General features: G+C 41.3%; 1 protein-coding gene across 2 annotated transcripts; it reads left to right on the top strand.

The window, feature by feature from the left end:
- The first annotated feature begins 474 nt into the window (after window positions 1-474).
- On the top strand, window positions 475-24,971 carry GINS1 (GINS complex subunit 1). Of its 2 annotated transcripts, none has more exons than XM_081255430.1 (7): window positions 475-656; window positions 5,324-5,388; window positions 8,947-9,045; window positions 9,658-9,748; window positions 12,109-12,225; window positions 17,061-17,135; window positions 20,060-24,971. In XM_081255430.1, exons 1-7 carry the CDS (start codon window positions 582-584, stop codon window positions 20,126-20,128), a joined length of 591 nt encoding a protein of 196 aa, XP_081111556.1. In that variant the 5' UTR covers window positions 475-581; the 3' UTR covers window positions 20,129-24,971. The 2 variants fall into 2 exon arrangements, with proteins under 2 accessions (XP_081111556.1, XP_081111555.1); XM_081255429.1 differs by lacking the exon at window positions 475-656 and adding an exon at window positions 667-861.
- Window positions 24,972-26,528: the final 1,557 nt, after the last annotated feature.

Genomic DNA, 26,528 nt, shown 5'->3' with positions numbered 1-26,528 from the left:
TCGTGAGAATTACGTGAAGTATGTCACAGTCCCTAGCACACAAGAGATACCCAATAAAAGTTGTTTTCCCTTTACCATCACACAAACAAACCCACACTGCAAAACCGAACGGACGCAACGCTGGGTGCTAACATCACTGCACACCTTTGCCGGGTCTGCCTTCTAGACCGCATCGTGCGCGCCCCCGTTAACCTAAACGAGAATGAATGAATTCAACGGAAAAGAGGACGTACGTCCATCCCGAGCTGTGCTGCGCGGGAGCTGTCTTGTGGCTCAGCCTGAGCTCAGACCGAGGCCTGGACAGGAGGACTGGGCTGAAGCCACACCAAGGTCCGCAACCGCCCAGGTGTGGGGCTCCCTGTGACACTGCGGCTGCAGAGCGGAGGCAAATGTCCCCTGGCGGCCGCCGTAGCCTGGAGGCCGGCAGTGCGCTCCTATTGGTTGCGTGTTTGGGCGCCAAAGCGGGGCGGAGGCGGGGTCGGCCCCGCGCGTCCCGGACCTGTAGGATCTGAAATCGCAGGGTCTGGTTCGGCGGCCGTTTGCCTGAGAGCCGGTGGTCTGTAAGGGCCGGCGTGTCCACCATGTTCTGCGAGAGAGCCATGGAGCTGGTCCGCGAGCTGCACCGCGCGGCCGAGGGAAGGCTGCCGGCCTTCAACGTGAGGGCGGCGGGCGGGCGGGCGCCTCCCAGGGGTGGCTTCTCTGGGGGCTGCGCAGCCGGGACGGGACGGCGGGTGTACCCGTGGTTCTCCGCGGTGGATGTGGCCGGGTTGGTTTCTGCGGCTTCCCGCGCGCGGTCTGGACGGTCGGCGTCTCGCCCCGGTGACGCGCCGGAGAGGCCCGGAGACGGGTGCTGGAGCGCAGGTGTGAGTTGCACTGGGGAGGTGTGGACCGTGGTAGCGGGGCGTTAGGGCCGCGCCTGGGAGGATGCGGTGAGCGTAGCCCCGCCGGGGAGCCGGCGGTGCGGACACCCTCTCCCCGCCGGCGAAGGGCGACCGGCGCGGGGTCCGCGGGCCGCACGGGGGCTCCGGGGCCGGGAGGTTTGCTGTTCACTCACAAGGCATTTCAGGGCAGCGATGGGGTAGCTCTTCGTGTTTTGAAGATAACTGTGGCGGCACTGCGGAGTGGATCGAAGAGAAGAAAGAATGGCTCTGGGTGGTTACAGGAGACCACACGAGAGCTGTGTATGGTCCGAACGGCCCGGTCAGCGGGTGCTGAAAGCCGTGTCCTGAGACAGCAGGACTTGTAGCTACGAGGACAGGGCTGGAGGTGGGATGGATAGTGGGGGAGGAGAGGGGTCGGCATCTCGGGAGGCTTCTCTCTCTGGTAGCGGAGTAAACATCGGAGGTCAGCAGGAAGAGTGTTTGGGGAAGGTGAGTTTTGTTTTGAACATTAAAGAGAAGTTAGTTTGACACTTAGGTCATTTAACGGATGGGGAAACTGAGCCGCGGAAATTATGGATCCAGTTAAGCAACTTGCCTGAAGTTGCAGCATATTGGAGCCAGAGCCTCAATCTGAATACAGGTTTCCTAGAGTCCAGTATGTTGTTCTTGCAACTTCAGACAGTTACTTCATCTAAAAAGTTAGGAGACCATAGTGGGAGGTTCAGTAGAGACGCTGGAATGCAGAGGCGTGGAGGCTGTCAAATGTGGCCCCGCTGGGGTCGGAAGACTAGGTCCTTTGGGGGTCGTGGTACGTGGGAGGAAACCAGCCCAAGGGCTCAGAGACTGCCCACGGTGCTGGCTATTCAGACCCTTAGTCCAGCTCTCTTTTTCACTCACATTTTAGGATAAGTGTTGGTTTCGCAATTCGGGGTGGGGGGCTCAGGGGCGGACTTAGAAGTTGTAAAATCACTCGCTTTTCTGGGTCTTAGTTGGCGGAGGTGTACCTTTTCTTGCAGTCGTGCCTGCCTTCGGAGCCGGCCACTGGCACAGCTGAGCTGAGACCAAGAATTGATCTGATTGACCCCACACACCCTTGGCCACACAGACTTTCAAGAATTATTCCTCCCAGGCGGATGATGGCTGGTTTAGAGCAGGGACTCTGCCTTGTTCATTCCAGAATCCCTCATGGTTAGGTGCTGTGTTCAGCAAATTGGAATGATTATGCACTTTCTACATGCAGAACTGGTAATCGTTTAAGTGAGTTTTTAGGAAAATTATTTTAGGTATCTTTAAAAAATTATTTCACACTTGTCTTTTGTATACCTGCTGATCTACTCATTGTGCAAGAGTTTCAACTATTCCTTAAAATAATATTTGTAATAAATGGAATATTTAACTGAATTCTAATAAATCAGACTTTTCTATGATCTCTTTAACCACCTGATGAAAGAGAAGGTAGAAATCATGCTTTCATTTTTCATCAAGAATCATTTCTTATATTCGAGCAGGGTTAAGTAAAGTGTAATTCTGTAATTATACCAGTAGTGCCGAAGCATTTTGCTAATGCATATATTTTGGCTCTAAAAGTAGATGGGTTACTTATCTTTGTTTTGTTTTGGGTGGGTTTTATTTTGGTTGTTGTTATAGCATTAGTGGTTTTTTTCTCCTTTTTAAAAAATTTTCAATTTAGTTGGTTTACAATGTTTCAGGTGTAGGGGTTGCTTGTTGACAGACTTATTGTGTGACATTTATGAATTTTATAATTCTAATGTTTTTATCCTTCCAAGGGAAAATTTTGCGTGCATGTGTCTTTTATATCTTTATTGGATTGTAATTGCTTTACCATGTTGTGTTAGTTTCTGCTGTACAACAAAGTGAATCAGCTATACGTATACATATATCCCCATATCCCCTCCCTCTTGAGCCTCCCTCCCACCCTCCCCATCCCACCCCTCTAGGTCATCACAAAGCACCGAGCTGATCTCCCTGTTCGATACCACAGCTTCCCACTAGCTGTCTGTTTTATACATGGTCGTGTGTATATGTCAGTGCTACTCTCTCAAGTCGTCTCACCCTCCCCTTCCCCCTCTGTTTCCACAAGTCAGTTCGTTCCTTTTTATGGCTGAGTAATATTCCATCGTATTTATGTACCACATCTTCTTTATCCATTCATCTGCTGATGGACATTTAGGTTGCTTCCACACCCTGTCTGTTGTAAATAGTGCTGCAATGAACATTGGGGTACGTGCATCTTTTTGAATTATGGTTTTCTCCATGTATATGCCCAGTAGTCGGATCGCTGGGTCATATGGTAGTTCTATTTTTAGTTTTTTAAGGAACCTCCATACTGTTCTCCATAGTGGCTGTATCAATTTACATTCCCCTCAACAGTGCAGGAGGGTTCCCTTTTCTCCACACCCTCTCCAGCATTGATTGTTTGTAGTTTTTTGATGATGGCCATTCTGACTGGTGTGAGGTGATACCTCATTGTGGTCTTGATTTGCTTGTCTCTAATGATTTGCCTAATGATTTCTCTAATGATTTGCTCAAGTAGAAAAACTCCTTTGACCTTTCTATTTTCTATTCTAGCAATTTTTTTTTTGATAGTAACCTTTTAAGATCATTTTCCAGTAAATAATAAATTATTTATGTACTTTTGTCATGCATTATTGCTTCTGTAGGGCTATTGATTTTTTTTTTGGTCATTAGTTTTATCAAGGTATAATTTATATACAACAAAATACACATTTTAATAGACATTTCCGTTTTGACAAATGTATACAATCCTTATAACCGGCAACCCAATCAAGATTTCTGTCACCCCAAGGATTCCCTTTTCTCTTTTGTAGCTACTAGCTACCTCCCATCTGCAGCCTTAGGCAACCATGGATTTTCTTTCTGTGCTACAGATTATATTTGTCTTTTTAAGTGTATTTCTGGAGTCAGCATGCTCGGAGTTGCAAACTTTTCTGGACGGGGCCAATTGGAAGCATACAGTGTGTACTCCTTTCTGACTTCTTTTCTCAGTACAGTATATTCAAGATTATCCTTAATCAGTATGTTAATTGTATATTTTGTGTTAGTAACTCATTCCTTTTTATTTTTTTAAATTGTGGTAAAATATACATAACTTAAAATTTGCCTTTTTTTTTTTTTTTGCGGTACACGGGCCTCTCACTGTTGTGGCCTCTCCCGTTGCGGAGCACAGGCTCCGGACACGCAGGCTCAGCGGCCATGGCTCACGGGCCCAGCTGCTCCGCGGCATGTGGGATCCTCCCGGACCGGGGCACGAACCCGCATTCCCCGCATCGGTAGGCAGACTCCCAACCACTGCGCCACCAGGGAAGCCCCAAAATTTGCCATTTTTAAGCGTACACTTCAGTGGCATTAATTATATTCACATTGTTGTGCAACCATCACTCTTATTTCCAAAACTTTTCATAACCCCAAACAAACTCTATAACCTTTAAGCAATAACTCCCCACTCCTCTTTCCCCTCAGCTCCTGGTAACCTCTAATCTACTTTGTCTCTATGAATTTGCCTATTTCAGATAAGTGGAATCATACAATATTTGTCCTTCTGTGTCTGGCTTATTTCACTAAGCATAATGTTTTCAAGGTTCATCCATGTTGTTGCATGTATCAGTACTTCATTTCTTTTTTTGGCTGAATAATATTCCGTTGAATGGATATACAGTATTTGGTTTATCTCTTCATCATTTGGGTTGTTTCCACTTTTTGGCTGTTATGAATAATGCTGCTCTGAACATTTGTGTACAAGTTTCTGTTTGAAAAACTAGGTTTTCAGTTTTCTTGAGTATATACCTGGGAGTGGAATTGCTGGTTAATATGGTAATTCTGTGTTTAACTTTTTGTGGACTCATCAGACTGTTTTCTACAGGGCTGTACCATTTTACATTCCTACCTGCACTGTACAAGGGTTCCAATTTCTCCCCATCCTCTCCAACACTTGTTATCATGGCCATCCTAGTAGGTGTGGAAGGACTATTGGTTTTTTGTTTGTTTGTTTGTTTTTTGGCTGTGTTAGGTCTTCATTGCTGTGCGTGGGCTTTCTCTAGTTGTGACGAGCAGGGGCTACCCTTTGTTGTGGTGCGTGGACTTCTCATTGCAGTGGCTTCTCTTGTTGCAGAGCACAGGCTCTAGGCGCGAGGGCTTCAGTAGTTGTGGCTCGCGGGCTCTAGAGTGCAGGCTCAGTAGTTGTGGCGCATGGGCTTAGTTGCTCTGCGGCATGTGGGATCTTCCCGGACCAGGGCTCGAACCCGTGTCCCCTGCATTGGCAGGGGGATTCTTAACCACTGCACCACCAGGGAAGTCCCGTACTGTTGGTTTTTGATAACATACATAAATCAAAGATAAACATAGATAAAATATTGCTACAAACTTGATGGGGGAATTAATGAGTGTAATTTTATATGTTCTAGGAGGATGGACTCAGGCAAGTTCTGGAGGAGATGAAAGCTTTATATGAACAAAACCAATCTGATGTGTAAGTTGATAAGATTGATATTTTAAAACAATTTAAGAAATATGATATTGAAATCAGATAATCTTAACATTAGTTTTAATTTTTTAAACTTTTAATTATTTTAAAATTAATTTATTATTTATTTATTTACTTTTGGCTGCGTTGGGTCTTCATTGCTGTATGTGGGCTTTCTCTAGTTGCGGCAAGCGGGGGCTACCCTTCATTGTGGTGCACGGGCTTCTCATTGCAGTGGCTTCTCTTGTTGCACAGCACAGGCTCTAGGCGCGCAGGCTTCAACAGTTGTGGCTCGCGGGCTCTAGGGTGCAGGGTCAGTAGTTGTGGTGCACAGGCTTAGTTGCTCTGTGGCATGTGGGATCTTCCTGGACCAGGGCTCGAACCCATGTCCCCTGCATTGGCAGATGGATTCTTAACCACTGTGCCACCAGGGAAGTCCCAACATTAGATTTTAGATATGATTTTTTTTTCTAATTCTCTGTGAGCCTGATCATACCCTAACTATACAGAACTAGAGGGATTTGTGTTAATCACTGCTATGTCCATAGGGATTCAAACAGTGCTTGGCACATGGTAGATGTTCAATAAATATTTGTTGTTTGACTGATATGACTTGAAAGGAATCGGGGTGGACCTAAAAGAGATGAGACGGGCGTAAGTAACAACCTTAATAAGTGAAATGTATTGTTTCCACTGCTTGTTTTCATCAGTAGAAGACTTAGTGGTTTAAAAGGAGAACAGGCAGTTTGTAAACTTAGCAGGAGCAGCAGTGACTTACAATATCTTGAATGGAGTTCACTGAGAACTAGTGCTACAGAAGGCTTGGTAGGTGAGAGGGTTCTTGAGTTACAGACTATTTAGAGCCAAGCATGATAGTTGGCCCAGTGGAGAATTTGGGCTGAATGACCAACTTCATAGGGTCCTGTGATTTGGTGAAGAGTAAGACACAGAGTACTAACCGCTGGATCAAAGGTGAGGTATTCAGATCTCAACCTGTCTGCAACATGAGGTTTCATGTTTGGCCTTGTTAGGGAGTGTTTGCATCAGTTAGTTGGACATAGAAATCAGTACTATGCTGTTAAGATTTGTGGAGTACACAGAACAGTAGGCACATTTTGCAGTTACTGTATTTAAGGATAGATACAGATGGAACAAGGAACTGAACTGCAACAGGTCTGCAGTAAATGTAAGGGAAATGTAAAGTCCTGAACTCAGGTTCCCATACTGTTCATTTGTTCATTCAACAGATATGTACTAAACAATTATGAGCTGATAAATGGCTTTGGTATTTCAATTGTGAACAACATAATCAAGATTTTTGCCCCCGTGACCCTTACAGTGTAAGGCAGAAGGCAGATATTAAATACAGATACATCAAGTTGGAATACATGCTATGAAGGAAAACAACAAGACTAGGAGAGGGAATAATGAATTGAAAATATTAGTAGATTGAGGAGTCAGGGAAGTTCTCTCCAAGGAAGAGACATTTCAGCTGGGGCCTGAAGGAGAAGCAGGTTTTAGCGAGGCAGTAATTGGGGCAGAGAGCGTTCTAGGTGGAGGAAACAGCATATGCAAAGACCCTGAGTCATGAAAGAGGGTGGGTTACTCAGGGAACTGATCATTAAAGAAAGCCAGTGTGGCTGAAACTTAGTGAGCAGGCAAAGGGTGACACCAGGTGAGGTTTTTAAGCATGTGGGGCAGGTGGAGGCACGTTTGTGTTTTAAAAGACCACCCTGGCTGCTGTGTGGATAGTAGACGGAGGGGCTGAGAGGATAGGGAGGCATGCTGGTCATGCAGGTGGCAGGAGAGGTAAGCCAGACTAGGGAGAAAGTGAACAGTTTATAGACATATTTAGGAGGTGGCCTAACAGGCCTTGGTCCAGTAAGAGGATGATTTTCCCATATTCATACCATCTGGAAATTCATGATCCAAAATTCTGTGCCCTATCCTCCTAGTTTGGTTCTCGGCGGTCAGTCACTATGACCAGTTTCTGGTTAAAATTATTTGTCAGAAGAAATCTATTCCTATTTAATTACTCATGTGTAAATGTGAGTTTTTTAAGGAAGTTCTTATGTACCTAATAAAGTACTCTGATGTTAGGTTGGGTGTATTTTATTTGTCCTATTTCTTTATAATCCAGAGCACATTGTAAACAATGTGGAGAATAGGGAATTCACTGGTGGTCCAGTGGTTAGGACTGTGTTTCCACTGCAGGGGGCACGGGTTCGATTCCTGGTTGGGGAACTCAGATCCTGCAAGCCTCTTGGTGTGGCCAAAAACAAAAAACAAACAAAAAAAATGTGGAGAATAAATCTAATGTTTGTAGAGTGGCAGAAGTGTATAGAACAATGTAGAAGACATGGTAAAATGGGACATATATTTTACCTGTATTTTCAGGGCCTGGAGCAGGCATGTATATTTTGTATTTGTTTCCTTTTAAAACTCCAGAGTAGATTCTAATTCATTCTGTATACCTGGCTTTGTTTTGTTTTGTTTCCAGTTTTTTTTTTATTATGGTAAAATACACATCACATAAAATTTGCTATTTTAACTTTTTTTTTTTTTTTTTTGGCCACACTGTGGGGCATGTGGGATCCTAGTCCCCTGCCCCCTGCCCTGCAGTGGAAGTGTGGAGTCCCAATTACTGGACCACCAGAGAAGTCCCCCATCTTAACCATTTTTAAGCGTACAGTTCAGTGTATTCAGTACCTTCATAATGTCGTATAGCCATCACCATCATCTCCAGAACTCTTCATCTTGTAAAACTGAAACACTATGCCCACTAAACAATTGTACATTTAGTTTTATTTTATTTTATTTATTTATTTTTTGGCTGCGCCACGAGGCTTGTGGGATCTTGGTTCCCTGACCAGGGATTGAACCCGTGCCCTCAGCAGTGAAAGTGCAGAGTCTTAACCACTGGACCACCAGGGAATTCCCAAACATCTGGTTTTAAAGTGCAATACTCGTCTGATATCCAAGGAGATATATATTTTACAGTGTAAAACCAAAATTTTCTCCCTCTCTGTGTGAAGGACCCTAAAGTACAGAACATGCACATAGTTGAAGATCAATAAATATTTGTTGGATGAGTGGAGGAGCATCTGACTCCAGAATTCTTAGCTCACTTTATTAGAATGAGGATTTGGAAGTACCACAGAAAGAGGACTCCAGAGGATCAGAACATGATGTGAGGCCATAATCTTATGCACCGTGATATTTGATCTGTCTCTTATCCCACCATGAAAAGGGGATTCCAAAAAGTGAGGAAACACAATATTTGTCTTTTGGAGACAATGGAGATGAATCAGTGTGCAAAATGCAAAGTGCCACATGGCTAAACAAAACACTGGGAGTGTGATCCTAGGCAAATTAGTTAGCTTTTGGCTTTTTTAATCTTTTAACATGTTAGCAAAAGTTCTGATGTGGAGGCAGGTACTATTTGGGTAGGTTAACTGCTAACATAAATGGATAAAAACAAGCATGGAGTCAGTTGTTAGTAGGCTTGGAAAATTCGACTTATACTGAAATAGACATTCTTTTCCTCCTTAAATGTTTTACCAGGAATGAAGCGAAGTCAGGTGGACGAAGTGATTTGATACCAACCATCAAGTTTCGACACTGTTCTTTGTTAAGAAATCAGCGCTGCACTGTAGCATACCTGTGAGCTTCTCTGTGTTTGCTGGGGTGGCAGGGAGCAGTGGAGGGTTCCCATGTGGTTTCCTAATTAACCATTTTATATGGATAACAGGAATTCTTAGATTTGTCTCTGTTTTATAAGCATTCTAAATTCTTCTCTTTTTTCTATTTAAACATTTTTTATAATGAAAAATTGCAGTATTCATAAAATTAAGGAATAATATTACAAACCCCCATGGAGCCATCATATAGGCTTAACAATTCTTAACATTTTGCCATAATTGCTTCATCTTGTTTTATTTGTCTATGCTAAAACATTGTAGAACATCGGGCATTTTACCACTGAATACCCTAGTATGCATCTCTAAGAAATAAGGACCTTTTGGGCCTTTTCTTACATGACCACTATGATTCTCATACCTAGAGGAATGAACCCGACTTCACAGCATCCATCCATACTGTATTCCTATTCTCCCTGTTGTCCCAAAGATGTCCTCTTACAATGGTTTGTTTGCCTCAGGAACCAAATAAAAGTCCACATGTTAAATTTTGGTGGTTGAGTCCGGAGTCGCTCTTGATCAAAACAACTTCCGATATCCCTCTGTTACGCCATCTAATACCTTATTAATGTCCTAGGTATGACCGATTGCTTCGGATTAGAGCACTCAGGTGGGAATGTGGCAGTGTCTTGCCAAGTGCTTTACGATTTCACATGTCTGCCGAAGAAGTAAGTCAGCACTGTTGTTCAAGTTTGTGAATTTGGAGAATCGCTGAGGTTATGGCAGTGTTCTGTAATGGTATTAAGAGTATTTCTCTTTTTTTGTCTTAACATTTGTTTTTGAGTAATTTTTGGTCTGTAGTATATACTGTGATGAGAATTCTAGGAGTAATTCTAAATGCTATATGGAAGACTACTATTGCTTAACAAAATAAAGGGTCCCATTATGATACTTGTTAGTGATCCATCAGTAGGATGAAAATCCTGGCATTATTATTGGGGGATTTTCCATAAAATATGTGGGTATACATAATTTGCTTATCAATGTGAATACTTGAATTCTTGATTTATCCAGTCATTAAGGGACAGGGTTTCAGGGCACAGGATTGGAGCCAAGCAAACCCGTGCTCTGTCACTGTCAGATCTTGGGCAAGTGGCTCGACCTCTCCCTGTGCCTAAATCCCCTCATTTACAGAGTGAGGGTCACACTGCCCACGGTGTTGCAGTGACTTCGGACACTACCTAAAGTGAGACCCAACTTCATAGGTTAAGACTGAGATACCAGCCATAAAGGTTGAGGTTCCCAAGGCCACCCTCCCTTCTGACCAACTGGCTACAAACTCAGAGGTTCCCACCATCCCCTCAGGTTTGGGGCTTTTAGCCTCTTGATATTAGTCCAACTTGGAGAGAGGAGAGGGGAGCTAGAAGTAGAGCTCAGTCACCTGTGATTCAATCAACCATGATTTGATCAATCGATCAAGCCTATGTAATGATACCCCAGAGCTGTGTGGGCTTCCCTGGTTGACAGTTCTTTGTGTGTGTTGTCACATATCAGTGTGCCAGGAGGGTGGTGTGTCCTGAGTCCTCAGGGAGAGGATACTCGAAGCTTCACATTTGGGACTCCCGGACATCATCCTGGGTGTCTCTTCCTTTGGCTGGTTCTGATTTGTATTGCAATAAAACTGTGATTGTCAGTGTAGTGCTTTCCTGGGTTCTGTGAGTCATTCTGGCAAATTATTGAACCTGAGGGAGGGGTGTGTGTATGTGTGCGCACGCACACACTTTACTAATGCAGGTTCTGTGTATCGTCTTTTAGGAGTTATCTTGTTTTACCTTTCACAAAGAGATTTACAGTACTGGAATTGATTTTTGTCAATAATGTAAGAGCCTAGTTGCATTTTGAATATGGATATTGAGATGGCATCATTTATTGAAAAGGTCCTCTTTTCCCCTTGCCCTGTGCACAGTGCCACTTGTCATAAATTGAATGTCACTATATCTGTGGATTTTGGATGGGGGACTTTCTCTTCTTTCTTAGTCTATTTGTCCTTGTACCAATTTCATACTGTTTAAATTATGGAAATTTTATAATAAGTCTTGAGTAAGTGTTCCCATCTTGTTCTTCTTTTTCAATATCTTCACTGCTTTTGGCCTTCTGCGTTTCCTTGCAAATTTCAGACTCAATTTATCACGTTCCATTTTTTAAAAAATTGGGGTTTTGATTGAGATCGAATTGAATCTATAGATCAGTTGACGTTACTACAGTACTGAATCACCCAATCCTTGAAAGTGGTATATCCTTCCACATATTTTGGTTTACTTTAATTTCTCTCAACAGTTAAAAAAAAACAGATTTACTGAGATACAATTTACATCCCCTAAAGTTTATCCTTTTACAGTATACAATTCAATGTATTTAGGATATCCACAGAGTTGTGCATCCATCACCACCATCTTATCCAGAACATATTCTGCCCCCTCTTCCCAGGCCCTAGAGGCCACTACTCTACTTTCTTCATGGATTGGCCTAGTATGGACTTTTCATATGAGTGGAATCATACAGTACGTGGCCTTTTGTGGTTTTCACTCAGCATGTTTTCAAGGTTCATCCATGTGGTAACACATAAAAGAGCTCCACTCTGATTTACGACTGAATAATCCCATTGTAGGGATGTACACATCTTATCCATTCATCAGTTGATGGACATTTGGGTGTTTTTCTCAACAGCATTTTACAGCTTTCAGAAAACCTGTCAATACAGAGTTTGAAGTTTGAAGAGATCATAATACTGAAATGGTGTATTTTTCATGATTTGGTTTCTGGTGGAAAGTTCCTTAGGTCTGTGATTAAGTATGCTGGGATGCAAGTTCTGTAAGAACAGATATGTTTGTTCACTTTGTTAAATGATCCTAAGTACCTAGACCAGTGCCTGGTTCATAACAGGCAGTCACTAATATTTGTAGTTTGAATGAATGGTCGTAGTAATGATCCATGTGGGGATGTGTGCTGTTTTTGAAAGGATTAGTATATAATTTCTGCAAGTTTGTTTTCTTACAGCTTTGTCAAATGGCCATCTTTATGTTTGTAGATGGAATGGTTCAATCATTACAAAAAGTCCCTTGCTACCTACATGAGGTCGTTGGGAGGAGATGAAGGTTTGGACATCACACAGGATATGAAACCTCCAAAAAGCCTATACATAGAAGTAAGTATACCTTTTTAAAATGGATTTTTCTTTAATGCATAGACTGTAATGACTTTTGTCTAAGGGGTGATGTGGCACATATATACAATGGAATATTACTCAGCCATAAAAAGAAATGAAATTGAGTTACTCATAGAGAGGTGGATGGACCTAGAGTCTGTCATACAGAGTGAAGTAAGTCAGAAAGAGAAAAACAAATACCGTATGCTAACACATATATATGGAATCTTAAAAAAAAAAAATGGTTCTGAAGAACCTAGGGGCAGGACAGGAATAAAGACACAGATGTAGAGAATGGACTTGAGGACACGAGGATGGGGAAGGGTAAGCTGGGACGAAGTGAGAGAGTGGCATGGACATATATACACTACCAAATGTAAAATAGACGGCTAGTGGGAAGCAGCTGCCTAGCACAGGGAGATCAGCTCGGTGCTTTGTGACCACCTAGAGGGGTGGGAGGGAGACGCAGGAGGGAGGAGATAGGGGGATATATGTATATGTATAGCTGATTCACTTTGTTATAAAGCAGAAACAAACACACCATTGTAAAGCAATTATACTCCAATAAAGATGTTAAAAAAAAAAAAAAAAGAGGGCTTCCCTGGTGGCCCAGTGGTTGAGAGTCCGCCTGCCAATGCAGGGGACATGGGGTTCGTGCCCTGGTCAGGGAAGATCCCACGTGCCGCAGAGCGGCTAGGCCCGTGAGCCTTGGCTGCTGAGCCTGCGCCTCTGGAGCCTGTGCTCCTCAACGGGAGAGGCCACAACAGTGAGAGGCCCTCATACCGCAAAAAAAAAAAAAAGAAAAAAGAAAAGAAAAGGGGTATATGAATATATATTAGTTTATACAGGCATACCTTGGAGATATCATGGGTTTGGTTTAAGACCCACCATAAAGTGCATATTCAATAAAGTGAGTCAGGAAATGTTTTGGTTTCCCAGTACATATAAAAGTTATGTTTACACTATACTGTAGTCTGTTGAATATGAATTAGCATTATAATGCTAACCATCATCTGACAATGCAGGGTTGCCACAAACCTTCAATTTGTAAAAAGCGCAATATCTGAGAAGCACAATAAAGCAAAGCATAAAAAAGAAAGGAAACAAACTCAAACCAAAAATTTTACCTGTAGGTGGTGGCAGGAATAGGATGGAACAGCTAAAATTTTCTGACTGTACCTGTTTTAAAAGTTTTAACTTTGGAACCATGTAAATATTTTACATATTGTTAAAACAAAATGAAATCAAAGTGGAAAACCAACCTACACATTTTGAAAACAAAATGAAACAAATGAACTTGTGTTTTCATGTTGGTAGATTAGTCAAACGGGTTATTTAAATTACTTTAAAACACATAGTTTGGGCTTCCCTGGTGGCGCAGTGGTTGAGAGTCCACCTGCTAATGCAGGGGACACGGGTTCGTACCCCGGTCCGGGAAGATCCCACATGCTGCTCAGGCTGAGCCTGTGCGTCCAGAGCCTGTGCTCCGCAATGGGAGAGGCCACAACAGTGAGAGGCCCGCGTACCGCAAAAAAAAAAAAACAAAAAAACACATAGATTGATTGTATTTCCCTAGTAGGTACATACTAAGGATGAAAAGAATTACAAAGAATCTTAACCTGTTTTTAGTAATCATATTATTCGTAATAATGTTATTAGTAATAATATTCCTAAGAATAATATAATATTCTTTAATAAAGTTTATATATTGAAGAACAGAGCAAAAAAGTAATAGCATGGACTCATGTTGAATCATCTCTTCTAAAGAAGTATTTCTTAGCTCTGTCCACTGAAAAGGCCTAGAAACAAGGACCAACCCAGTAGCCATGAGCATCCACATTCTTGAGTCTATTTGCCATTTCCTGTGAAAGGAAACCAGGACTCCTGGGGGAGAAATGGCTGATTCCAGGTCTCAAGTAGATTAAAGATGTACAAGCTGAGCATGGAAAGCAAAGAAAGTATCAAGGACTACAAGGGGAGTGCTGAAAAGACTTGGGAGCTGATTCGAAGGAGCTCTCATTAGCCAAAGAAAGGACAATTTGAGCATCAAAATGATAAACTGCAGTGAATTGCATCACATCAATTGCATTAGAAGCATGAATGATAATGACACCTAACAACAACAGTTTTAAAACTGAAACCTCTGGGTCTCCTTGGAGAATATGAAGGATGCAACTCATTTTGGAAAATGGTAAATGAAAGAATGGAGTCAAGCATCCATCTGCCGTTACTGCACAAATTCTATCTCAGGGTAGCCAAATTGTTTACGAGGGAAATCTCTTTTGTATAGAAGAATTCCAGCTAATAAATGCAGCAGGAATTAAAAAACTAGATTAATGCCGTTTTGTAGCCCTAATGCATGGAGGCAAGTAGCTGCTAAAGCATTAGGTGAAAAGCTTAAGAGAGACCTTAGTAGTGGATGGGTATGGATAGCACCTAGGCCCATTGATCAATCTTAACATCCAAAAAGGGACACCAGGATTTCCCTGGTGGTGCAATGGTTAAGGACCTGCCTGCCAATGCAGGTGACACAGGTTTGATCCCTGGTGCAGGAAAATCCCACATGCTGTAGAGCAGCTAAGTCTGTGCAACTAAGCCCGTGCGCCACAGCTACTGAGCCTGCACTCTAGAGCCCACATGCCACAACTACTGAGACCACATGCTGCAACTACTGAAGCCTGCGTGCTCTAGGGCCTGTGTGCCACAACTACTGAGCCCGTGTGCTGCAACTGCTGAAGCCTGCACTCCTAGAGCCTGTGCTCTGCAACAGGAGAAGCCACCGCAATGAGAAGCCCATGCACCACAACTAAGAGTAGCCCCCGCTCGCTGCAACTAGAGAAAGCCCGCGCGCAGCAATGAAGACCCCACACAGCCAAAAAAAAAAAAACAAAAAAACAAAAAGGGACACCAGACATTTTGTGCTTCACGACATCATAGCACCATTTGCCAGAAAACTAAACCTGATCTGATCCAGCCCCTATACCTAACTTCCAGTTTATAAGAAATTCAGGGGTGGGGCAATGTGTTAAATGACCCCATGGGAGTCCACAACAGAATCTATGTTTTGGGAAACTACCAAATTGCCCAGTTTCTTTAACAAATAAGTTGCCAAGGGGCAGGGGAAGGGGGAGAACCCTGTAGATTAAAGGAGACTTGGAGACATTGGTAATGTGTGATGTGTAGCTCTTGTTTGACCCTCATTTGAGCATGGCAGCTTTAAAAAAAAATTCATGCGACAAAATGGGGAAATTTGGATTCTAACTGGGTATTTCATAATATTAAAAAATTATTAATAAGATGTGATAATGGTATTGGGATTTTTTAAAATCTTATTTTATAGAAATAAGCACTAAAATAATTATAGATTAAATGAAATGATGTCTAGGATTTGCTTCAAAATAACCCAGAAGTGGGTGAGGGAACAAGATTGGCCACATGTTGATAGTAGTTGAATCCAGTTGGTGGGACATTGAGTTTATTAGCCTTTTTACTTTTCAATGTGTTTGAGATTTTCCACAGTAAAAGTCTATTTAAAGCAGCAAAATGCTGGTGGTGGGGGAGATTTTTCTTGTATTTCTCAAACCAACTTAAAATAACTTTGGGAGTCATGGTAGGATTGCAGAGGAATCACAGGACATGAAATTATCCAGGAAAAGTAGGAATCTGAGACTTGTCATTGGAGTTGGCTTTGCTAACACCAGTGCTAGTACTCTGGAGAATAAACTGAGGTCTGAACTCTCATAGGAGATGAAAATGCCCTCCCGCCTTCCTGTGGCAGCACTTGAAGCTGAGCCAGGTCTGAGATTTCTGGGGCTACCTTTGAATGTTCCTTCTTTGCAGTTGCAGAAGTGGTTATCAGGCTCCTTACCCCTCCCACCTTCCAACTAAGAGCCTCTCCTGATTCTTGTAGCATGAGTCTATATGTTTTCTTTCCTAGTGTGCTTCTAAGTAATACTGGGAAAGAATCTGAATCAATCAATCAAAGGAGATGGGCAGAATCTGTAAAACAAATCTTATAGACTTATGTCCTGTTCTCAGATATTGATACTTTATGGGAGGAATCTATAAGAGGCCGGTTGTGGTAGATCTAAAATGTTCTCTTTTCTTTGTAGATATGGGTTTTTTTTGGTTTTCTTTTTAATTTTATTTTTGTCTGCATCATGTCTTAGTTGTGGCACGTGGGATCTTCGTTGTGGCATGAGGGATCTTTCGTGGTGGTGCGCGGGCTTCTCTGTAGTTGTGGCATGTGGGTTTTCTCTTCTTTGGTTGTGGTGCATGGGCTCCAGGGTATGTGGGCTCTGTAGCTGTGGCGCAGGGTTCCAGGGCACGAGGGTTCTGTAGTTGAGGTGCGCAAGCTCAGTAGTTGTGGTGCGCAGGCTTAGTTGCATGGGCTTAGTTGCTCTGTGGCATGTGGGATCTTAGTTCCCTGACATGGGATTGAACCTGCGTCCCATGCATTGTAAGGGTGATTCTTTATCACTGGACCACCAGGGAAGTCCCTGTAGATGTGTTTTCAACTGCTTGATTTTTCACAGTTTGCAGAGGGAAAACAATCCAGTGACATTGTCTCTTTTTGGCAGCTCCTTAGGTTTCCTTGCTGTCAGTGCTGATGTACACATATATTCGGAGATTTGCCATTTTTCTTCCTCTCCGTCAAAACAGGACAATTGGAACCACTAGAATACCACAGGAAGGAGTACTAGGCCTAAGTACACAGAGAAGAAATAAAGAGAAAGCCTAATACTTTTCATATGGGTATATATAAATCCCCTTCTGCTTTATGGTTTCTACATACTAAAAGGTAATTTAGATAAAACATCAGTTTTTCTTTTCAGGTGCGGTGTCTAAAAGACTATGGAGAATTTGAAGTTGATGATGGTACTTCAGTCCTATTAAAAAAAAATAGCCAGGTATTTATTGTCTTAAGATACTTTAAATTTTGTAAGAGTGTTGAATGACGAAAATGTTGGAATCAGTAACAAGGTAAGTGTCACCTTGGGATGATCATTTGTATCGTAGGAATTATGTTTATTATAAAATACTCTTTTGTCCTTTTTCTAAATGTAAAGACGTGAAGCAAACGTTGCATATAGTAAGAAAGGGTTAATTACAGTTGACCCTTGAACAATGCACAGGGATTAGGGGTGCCTACAGACTCCCCTCTCCCCACACAGTCGGAAATCTGAGTACTTCTATCTCTGCCTCAAAAACAAAGGGATTGATAAATGACTCACCCAAAGGCTGGAAGCTAAAACAGTTTGAATAGAATTAGGACCCAAAGCCCTAGTTCTTTTGATCCCACCTGTTGTGATCTCTAATGGAACATAAACTTTTCCCCATACTTAGCCAATTTAAAGATCTGTAAAATGAAAATACAGGTTTTATATATGTGTGTGTGTGTATATATATATATATATATATATATATATATATATATACACGCATATTTGAGTGGAGTCATGCAGTTCAAACCCATGCTCAAGCATTAGCTATAATTTACTAGGGTATTGCTTGAATTTAATACTAAGCATTTCCCTGGGAAGTTGCCACAGTGAGTCTTACTCTAGTTAAGGGGGTATTAAGTTGTTGCATTTAGCTCCTTTCTTCAAATTATTATTTATTAAAAAGGTGCTAAGCACTAGTTTTCTGCCTATACTTCTTCACCTTGTAAATCTTAGTTCTTTAGCTAACAACTAGTGATATGGATCAAAAAATTTCTAAGTATTTAATATATAAACATAATAGAATTTAATAGGGAAAGACTGAAATTGTGAAATTGTAACTCACTAAATTTTTCCTTATGAAGAATCTCAATTTATGGTTTCCTTAGAAATCTTCAAGTTCACATTAGATGAATTCACATTAGCTGAATTTATTTTATCCTGTCTCTATTTTCTGTAGTCATATTAGCACAGGAGGAAAGGTGAACTAGTAAAAACCACTTTTTCCTTTGTTGCCTGCCATCTTGTTATGAGACGGTCGGTATTTAATGACCCTAGTCACTTTTGTTGACTTCTGTTTGTTCTGTTGAGCCAAAGGATGGTTCTGGTTATGTGGTTCTTAGCTCATTTCTCTAAGGGAGGGTGAGTTGGTCTCTTATTTTACTAGTACCCTTGGAGTTTTAAATAGTTTCCTGAAACCAAAGTTGAAATTATTAAAGACAGATTTTCAGGGTACCCTAAAATCTTTGGTCATTAAGGCAAAAGTTTCCCTTCCAAGGATACTAATGAATAGAAAATAGATGGTGAAGCTCTGGGTTCACAAGAACAAAGCTAGCCTTATAAAGCAAGATCTGAGAAAATGCACTTCACCCCAAAGTGTCCCTTGGTTGAATTTCTTTATCGAGCTTTGTGGCCAGTCTTCCCACCAGGTGTACTAAGACTCCTCAGCAGGGAGGGCCTGGGTGGGGCCAGGGCGGCCGAAACCCAGTCCCTCCTCCGTCTGCTGCAGTTAGACGATTGCTGTTCACTGTGTGGCGCATTCAGAAGCCTTCCTCTTAATGAGACTTTGTCTCTCAGTATCACCCTATAAAAATGGGGAAACTTAAAAGCATAATCTACTCTAATTGATATTAAGGGGCTTCTAAAATGTCTGAGCACATCTGAAACCAGTTTTCTATAAAATCTATAGTGTAGATCACCCACATAATGTAAAATGTTAATAGGGAAACATTTTCCTACTGTACATTCCTTTATTATTGACTCTATGGTAGGCATGCTTCTCTGGTTGTCCAGAAATCAGAACTCCCTCTTTTTAGTAGATATTGGAATAATTGTTAAATGAACAACTCTATAGTTTTTTCTCTCTCTCTTTATTTTTTTTTTACATTTTCTATTCTTAAGGCTTTTTAAAAATTCAGTTAAATTAAACAGTCCTTGGCCCATGGGTCTTCATGACTGGTTTGGAGGAGTTTCTTTGGTCATGGGTCTCACCTGAGGCCTTTGAGTTTGTGGAGGACTGTCAGGTGCACGGTGCCACTGAAGTGGCATCCGCTTCCTTGAATACTTTGCATACCGTCTCCTTCAGTTACTTTCTAGGGTTACCTACACTGCACTTTCTAATGTACTGTTTCTTGTTTTTACCCAAGTATCTCTGTCTCGTCTTTGAGATTTCTTTGGTCACTTGTGACCTTGGAAAGTCTTCCTGCCTCACTTCCAGCACCCCCCCGCTCCAGAGTTTACTAAATGTTCACTTTTGTTTTAAGCCCTGGTGTTCTGAGAGGGAATCAGACAAGGAGACTCCTTTCCACCTCAGAACGAGAGCAGTGTCCTCTCAGGAGACGTTGAGGATGAGCCTTAGCCAGGCACTGGCATCCTCACACACAGCGTGTGACCAGCACCCATGTCATAGGTTACAATGACTTTTAATCCTTGGAAAATATGGGAGAAGAGTTGCACTGTTAGTAGAAGAATGACTGTTCAGACTCAGATCCTAGAAAAGTTTTAATGGAGAAGACACTCCTTCCGTTTGCCTTCCTAATGAGCTGTTGCTGTACCACTTGTGATCCAGTGCCCCAAATCTCACCTACCTGGGTTTTCTGTGCATAAATTTTAAAATGCAAACATTAAGGAAAATACCTACTAGAATTCAAAACTCTTTAGTTAAATTTAACTTAAGCAAAACGTGAATTTGTTTATAAAGTTCAGATTTCAGTACAGCTCTAGGTGACATCCATTTCAGTTGATTAAAAGAGCAAAAATACTTTAGTTTAGCTTTTAACTACTTAGCTGGTGGAGTTTGAAATATATATATAATGCGCTGCTGCTTTTTAATGATGCGTCGTGTGATTTAACATTCTTTTCATTCCCTTTTCTTCCTCCCCCTCTTCCCCCAGCACTTTCTACCTCGGTGGAAGTGCGAGCAGCTGATTAGACAAGGCATCCTGGAGCACGTGCTATCCTGACCTCGTGCCAGATGGCTGCCAAGGCTTCCCCCGTTCGAGGCTGGACCCAACCAAGGACACTTTTCCACCTCCCTCTCCACCTCCCCCAGGCCCACCACTTTTTGGTTTTAAAATTTAGACTTACTTTAACCAGGAATGCTTGGCCAAGGAGTATGGTTTGTTCTTCTTTTTCTTTTTTTTTCATTTGAACGTTAGTTTCTCTTTTATTTAATTTCCAAATATAATTCTATAACCTTCCATGGTAAACATGTTTTTTAATCTATGTTGTATGCTTGCATTTTGAAGCATCATTTCTCAATAGAGAGTTTGAATTCTTGCCATACAGAGACTCCACATATCCAATCTGCTGTCCACAGTTCTAGAGGCAAGTCCAGGATCAAGGCTCTAGCAGATTCTGTGCCTAAAGAGAGTGCTTCCTAGTTCATACACTGCCATCTTCTCATTTTGTACTCACAAGGTGGAAGTGGTTTATTTTTCTATTGTACAGGATTCTCCCCTTTGTGTGGTGAGTTGTATCTGTAATCACAACATTCCTACAATTCCCAAAATACTATATACAGTTCCCAAAATACTATAGTGTGTTTTTGTTTAATGAAAGTAAATTATCAATATTACATTTTAATCTCTTTTAAACAATGAGGAAGTTTCACCTGGCTGTATAGGGAGATAGGAGGTCCTTGTGCATCTTGTGTTGCTGGAATTGTGCATTGTGCAAGCCGGGGAGCTGAATTTCTGCAATTCATGTTTCTAAATCACATGGGCAGGTGGAGCTGATGGCCTATAAAATTTTCAGCGTATTTAATGTTTAATAACATGTTAACTTATCACCTGGTTGTTAAGAAAGGAAGGACACAGTGGATTTTGCCCATTTCCAGCAGTGGTGGCTGATCTGGCTCATGCCTGTCTGCAAGCTTGTGAGGTGAGCACCAGGATCTCCCCTTTGGAAAGGGAAATTGAAATTGGGGCTAGGAAAGGAACTTTGTGCAGTTTCCCCCCAACAGTCACAGTGACCAGAAAGTCACGTGAAGAGCTGGTCAACTAAGTGGAGCGCAGTTTCTGTTGCCTAATAAACTGAAAATGGTAGACATTGGAGAGGCACAGAGTGGGCTTGCCTGATGGTCAGTGGCCTTTCCGCACCAGTCCCCTCCATGACCAGTGACTAGAGCCAGTCAACATAAATCAATAAAACCTACAAAATTTTAACTTTTCAACTAGTATACATTCACTTCAAATAAGGAATATACTTATTATTTTATTCTGGGAATTAAACAGAAAAGTACAACATATATCAATAATTTACATACAGGAATGATGCTGGGCTATAATCTCAGAGGCATTCAGATTTAAAATCCAGATAAACACAGTACCTGACACACTCTGTGCAGCTTATGTCTTAAACAGGTGAATGTTTCTGGCCAAAATTATACTCAAGAAATCAAGCTATAGCGGGGCTCTACCTAGGGTGTGGATCTGCATATTTTCACAACACACGTACTTAGGTCAGTAGGCAGCCCTTGACAGACTGTTTGTTTTTGTTTATGTATTTTTATGGCCGCGCCACTCGGCTTGCGGGATCTTACTTTCCTGACCAGGGACTGAACCCATGCCCTCAGCAGTGAAAGCACAGAGTCCTAACCACTGTACTGCCAGGGAATTCCCTCATTTTAAAAAATAATTCCTCCCATAGGTTCGTAGCTGCATCAGATTTTCATCTGAATCCCTGGTAATAAACAATATGGAATATTTCCCTAGTGATTGGGATGGATGATGTTTTAACTGTCCATCAGTGGTCACTTCCTTCCCTTGCATTTTGCTCTTCCAAGCATGTGGAACCATGTGCAGGTGATCCTAGAGTCCGTGTGAATCAGCCGTGAGGACAGACAGCAGTGAAGGCCATTGCCCTGTTGCCAGCCCAGCATCATTCCTGTACGTAAATTATTGATATATGTTGTACTTTTCTGTTTAATTCCCAGAATAAAATAATAAATATATTCCTTATTTGAAGTGAATGTATGCTTGTTGAAAAGTTAAAATTTTGTAGGTTTTATTGATTTATGTTGACTGGCCCTAGAATTGTGGCTAGAATTTTAAAATTTATGTTTTTTTCTTATTATAGAGGTAATATATGCACAGTTAAAAAGGTTAAAAAAAATACAGTGTAAAAAATGAATACCACCATCCAGTGTGTCCACCGTTAACTGGTTACGGGTATAAGTGCAATCCCATTTCTTTTTAGTGTTTGCCCAATTACTTTCTAGTTTTTGTTTCTAATATGAATGGAATCTTCTATTATATTTTCTAATTAGTTTTGGCTGATACATATAAAAAGCTGTAAATTATGATTTGGCCACATTCCTATATAAACTCATTTCTTTTTCACATTGATTTTGTTGTCTAGAACTGTCAGGAAAATTGACTAGTGCTGGTAATAGCTAACAACTTATCTTTTTCCTGACTTGACTGGAATGCCACAGTCTTCTTAATCTCTCTATCCCATACTTCTCCAGGAAAACTACCAAAACTTGTGGCCAGTGCAACTTGAAACCTCAAAATAAATTTAATACCATAATAAAACAGTGGTAGTTAACAAACATGATTTTTCCAAGTACACTTTGGGAACTTAAGTGATGATCATATATGGTTTCTCACTTAACTCCCTAAAGTTTATGAATTACATATAGAGAATTTTACTGTTGAACTATCTTGCATTCCATTTTTAACATTCTTCTTGGCTGTGGTGTGTTAACCATTCAGTGAACTGCAGGATTTGGTTTGGTGTTATTTTATTGTGGAATTTTGCAGCTGTGAGTGATGCTGGTTTATAGTGTTTGGGAAGAGGGAAACGTGTGTGTCTTCACACATGTGTCTATACTTTGTGTTTTCAATAATCTGTTCCTATGAAACAGCCATCTGAACACAGTGGCTTTAAATGACACCATTTTATTAGTTCTCCCAGTTCTGTGGGTTGAGTGGGCTCAGCTGGGAGGTTCTGCAGATCTTGCTTGGGGTCCCTAATGCAGTTGCATTCAGGTGGTGGCCTGGATGGGATGGCTTGGCCTCTGGTCTCCATGTGGGCCTCTCCCGTGGTTCTCTCCAGCAAGCTGGCTGGGCTTCTCACCTGGCAGCTTAGGACTCCTGCAGGGTTAAGAGGGTGGATGTGGGTGCTGCTAGTTTTCTTTCTTTTTTTTTTTTTTAATTTTTTAAATTGTTTAAAAATTTTTTTTATTTTTTTGGCTGTGTTGGATCTTCGTTGCTGCGTGCGGCCTTTCTCTAGTTGCGGCGAGCAGGGGCTACTCTTCGTTGCGGTGTGCGGGCTTCTCATTGCGGTGGCTTCTCGTTGTGGAGCACGGGCTCTAGGCATGCGGGCTTCAGTAGTTGTGGCACGTGGGCTCAGTAGTTGTGGCCCGCAGGCTCTAGAGCGCAGGCTCAGTAGTTGTGGCACACAGGCTTATTTGCTCCACGGTATGTGGGATCTTCCCGGACCAGGGCTCAAACCTGTGTCCTCTGCTTTGGCAGGCGGATTGTTAACCACTGTGCCACGAGGGAAGTCCCGCTGCTAGTTTTCTGAAGGGCTAGGCCTAGTACTGAACTAGTACCATTTCTGCCAAATCCAGTCAATTAATACAGTCCTAGGCGCCCAGATTCAGTGAAGAGGCCACGTGAACCACATGAAGGCAGAATGAGAGGCCCCACAGTCAGATGGGGTGTCAGTGTTCTGGTGTCTCTTTTTAGTGGTGCTTGTTACTTTATTTCTAATAGAAATGTTCCTTTTAAAATAGCATTAATACCTACAGAACCATCTCAGTATGAGTCTTCTTTGGAGAGAGATGTTGATCTTTGATGAATTTTTTATTTTCTTTAGTTTATGGTCAAGTTTTCTACTTTTTCTTAAGCAAATTTCAGTTAATCATGTTTTTCTAAATATTTTATTCTATATTTCGAAATGTTTTGAGGAATTGTTTTCTTTTCTCTACATATGGTCATTCCTAATATGTATTTGTCTTCCCTTTTTTGTCTTAGTTATGTAACTAAAAGAATTATCTGTAATGATAATGCATTAATCTTTTAGGATTTAGAGGAGGAAGATGTAGATTTCAGATGATCTATTGCTTTTCACAATTGATAGTATTTTTGGATGAGTTGAATTTATTCTGTTTTGTAACTTTAGAAAAAACAATGTCTTCATATAGTACAAAATGTCATAGCAAAGAAAGCAGCCATCTGCAAGTCAAGGACAGAGGCCTCAGGAAAAACAGACTTGCTAATAACCTTGATCTTGGATTTCTAGCCTCCAGAACTGTAAGAAAATAAATTTCTTTTGTTTAAGACACCTAGTCTGTACTATTTTGTTTTGGCAGCCCCTGCAAACTAATAGAGGGTGTTAAATACCTTTTGAGAAAAAAATCTGTTGTCTTATTGATGGACACTTGAACAGTTTCTATCCCTTTACTAATTTCTAATTTCTTCATTGCTTCGTGGGTAATTTCAATTTCCAAATAGATGGGATTTTCCAGATGTCATTCTGGTCTTGAATTCTAATTTAGAAGAACCTACTTTTTTTTTTTTTTAATTTAGTGGGGTAGAATTGATTTACAATGTTGTGTTAGTTTCAGGTGTACAGCAAAGTGACTCAGTTATACATATACATGTATTCATTCTTTTTCAGATTCTTTACCCATATAGGTTATTACAGAGTATTGAATAGAGTTCCTGTGCTATACAGTAGGTCCTTGTTGGTTATCTATTTTATGTATAGTTGTGTGTGTATGTTAATCCCAAGCTCCTAATTTATCTCTCCACCCCCCCACATTTCCCCTTTGGTAACCATGTTTGTTTTCAAAATCTGAGTCTGTTTTGTAAACAGAATTTGTATCATTTTTTTAAATTAGATTCCACATATGAATGATATAATGTTTGTGTTTCTGTCTGACTTACTTCACTTTGTATGATAATCTCTAGGTCCAACCTTGCTGCTGCAAACGGCATTATTTGTTCTTTTTTATGGCTAATATACCATTGTATATATGTACCACATCTTCTTTATCCATTCCTCTGTTGATGGACATTTAGGTTGCTTCCATGTCCTGGCTATTGTAAATAGTGCTGTGTTGGGGTGCATGTATCTTTTCAAATTATGGTTTTTTCTGGATATATGCCCAGGAGTGTGATTGCTAGATCATATGGTAGTTCTATTTTCAGTTTTTTAAGGAACCTCTGTACTATTCTCCATAGGCTTGTACCAATTTACAGTCCTACCAACAGTGTGGGAGGGTTCCTTTTTTTCCACACCTTCACCAGCATTTATCATTTGTGGACTCTTTGATGATGGCCATTCTGACTAGTGTGAGGTGATACCTCACTGTAGTTTTGATTTGCATTTCTCTGATAATTAGTGATGTTAAACATCTTTTCATTTGCTTTTTGGCCATCTGTATATCTTCTTTGGAAAAATGTCTGTTTAGATCTTTTGCCCATTTCTTGATTGGGTTGTGTTTTTTTTGACATAGAGCTGCATGAGCTGTTTGTGTATTTTGGAGATTATCCCTTGTTGGTCGCTTTGTTTGCAAATATTTTCTCCCTTTCTGTGGGTTGTCTTTTTGTTTTAAAGTTTCCTTTGCTGTGCAAGAGCTTTTTAAGTTTAATTAGGTCCCATTTGTTTATTTTTGTTTTTATTTTCATTACTCTAGGAAGTGGATCAAAAAAGATATCGCTGCGATTTATGTCAAAGAGCGTTGTTTTGTTTTGTTTTTTTAATTTATTTTTTGGCTGTGCTGTGCTGCTTGTGGGATCTTAGTTCCCTGACCAGGGATCGAGCCCAGGGCCCATGGCAGTGAAAGAGCTAAGTCTTAACCACTGGACCACCAGGGAATTCCCTAAGAGTGTTCTGCCTGTGTTTTCCTCTAAGAGTTTTTACTCTCTGGCCTTACATTTAGGTCTTTGATCCGTTTTGAGTTTATTTTTGTGTATGGTGTTAGAGAGCGTCCTAATTTCATTCTCTTACATGTAGCTGTCCAGTTTTCTCAGCACTTTTCCCCATTGTGTATCCTTGCCTCCTTTGTCATAGATTAATTGACCACAGGTGCATGGACAGAAGAACCCACTTGATGGTGTTGAGTCCTCCTGTCCAGGATCTGATCTTCCCATCTTTTCCAGTGGTTTAAGGTTTTTCTCATTCAAGCATGTACAGTGACTGTACAGATAGATAGTGGGGAGGTGCAACAGCTTCAGGACAGCAGTTGCCTCCAGGAAGGTTGAATGCAATAGAACAGGGACTGCGCTTTTATCCAAAATGTTGTAACAATGTTTTTTTTTTTTTTGCGGTACGCGGGCCTCTCACTGTTGTGGCCTCTCCCGTTGCGGAGCACAGGCTCCGGACGCGCAGGCTCAGTGGCCATGGCTC

The sequence above is a fragment of the Mesoplodon bidens genome, assembly GCF_964165515.1.
Source record: "Mesoplodon bidens genome assembly, chromosome: 15".
In the NCBI taxonomy this organism is placed as follows: domain Eukaryota; kingdom Metazoa; phylum Chordata; class Mammalia; order Artiodactyla; family Ziphiidae; genus Mesoplodon; species Mesoplodon bidens.
This window is presented reverse-complemented; position numbering and strand designations above follow the sequence as displayed.

Excerpts from the sequence above, each read along its gene's own strand:
- GINS1 (XM_081255429.1), top strand. The coding sequence starts at position 757 with ATGTGGCCGGGTTGGTTTCTGCGGCTTCCCGCGCGCGGTCTGGACGGT. Across the intron at positions 5,389-8,946 it reads GAACAAAACCAATCTGATGT|GAATGAAGCGAAGTCAGGTG; the intron begins GTAAGTTGATAA and ends ATGTTTTACCAG. Across the intron at positions 9,749-12,108 it reads TTCACATGTCTGCCGAAGAA|ATGGAATGGTTCAATCATTA; the intron begins GTAAGTCAGCAC and ends TTATGTTTGTAG.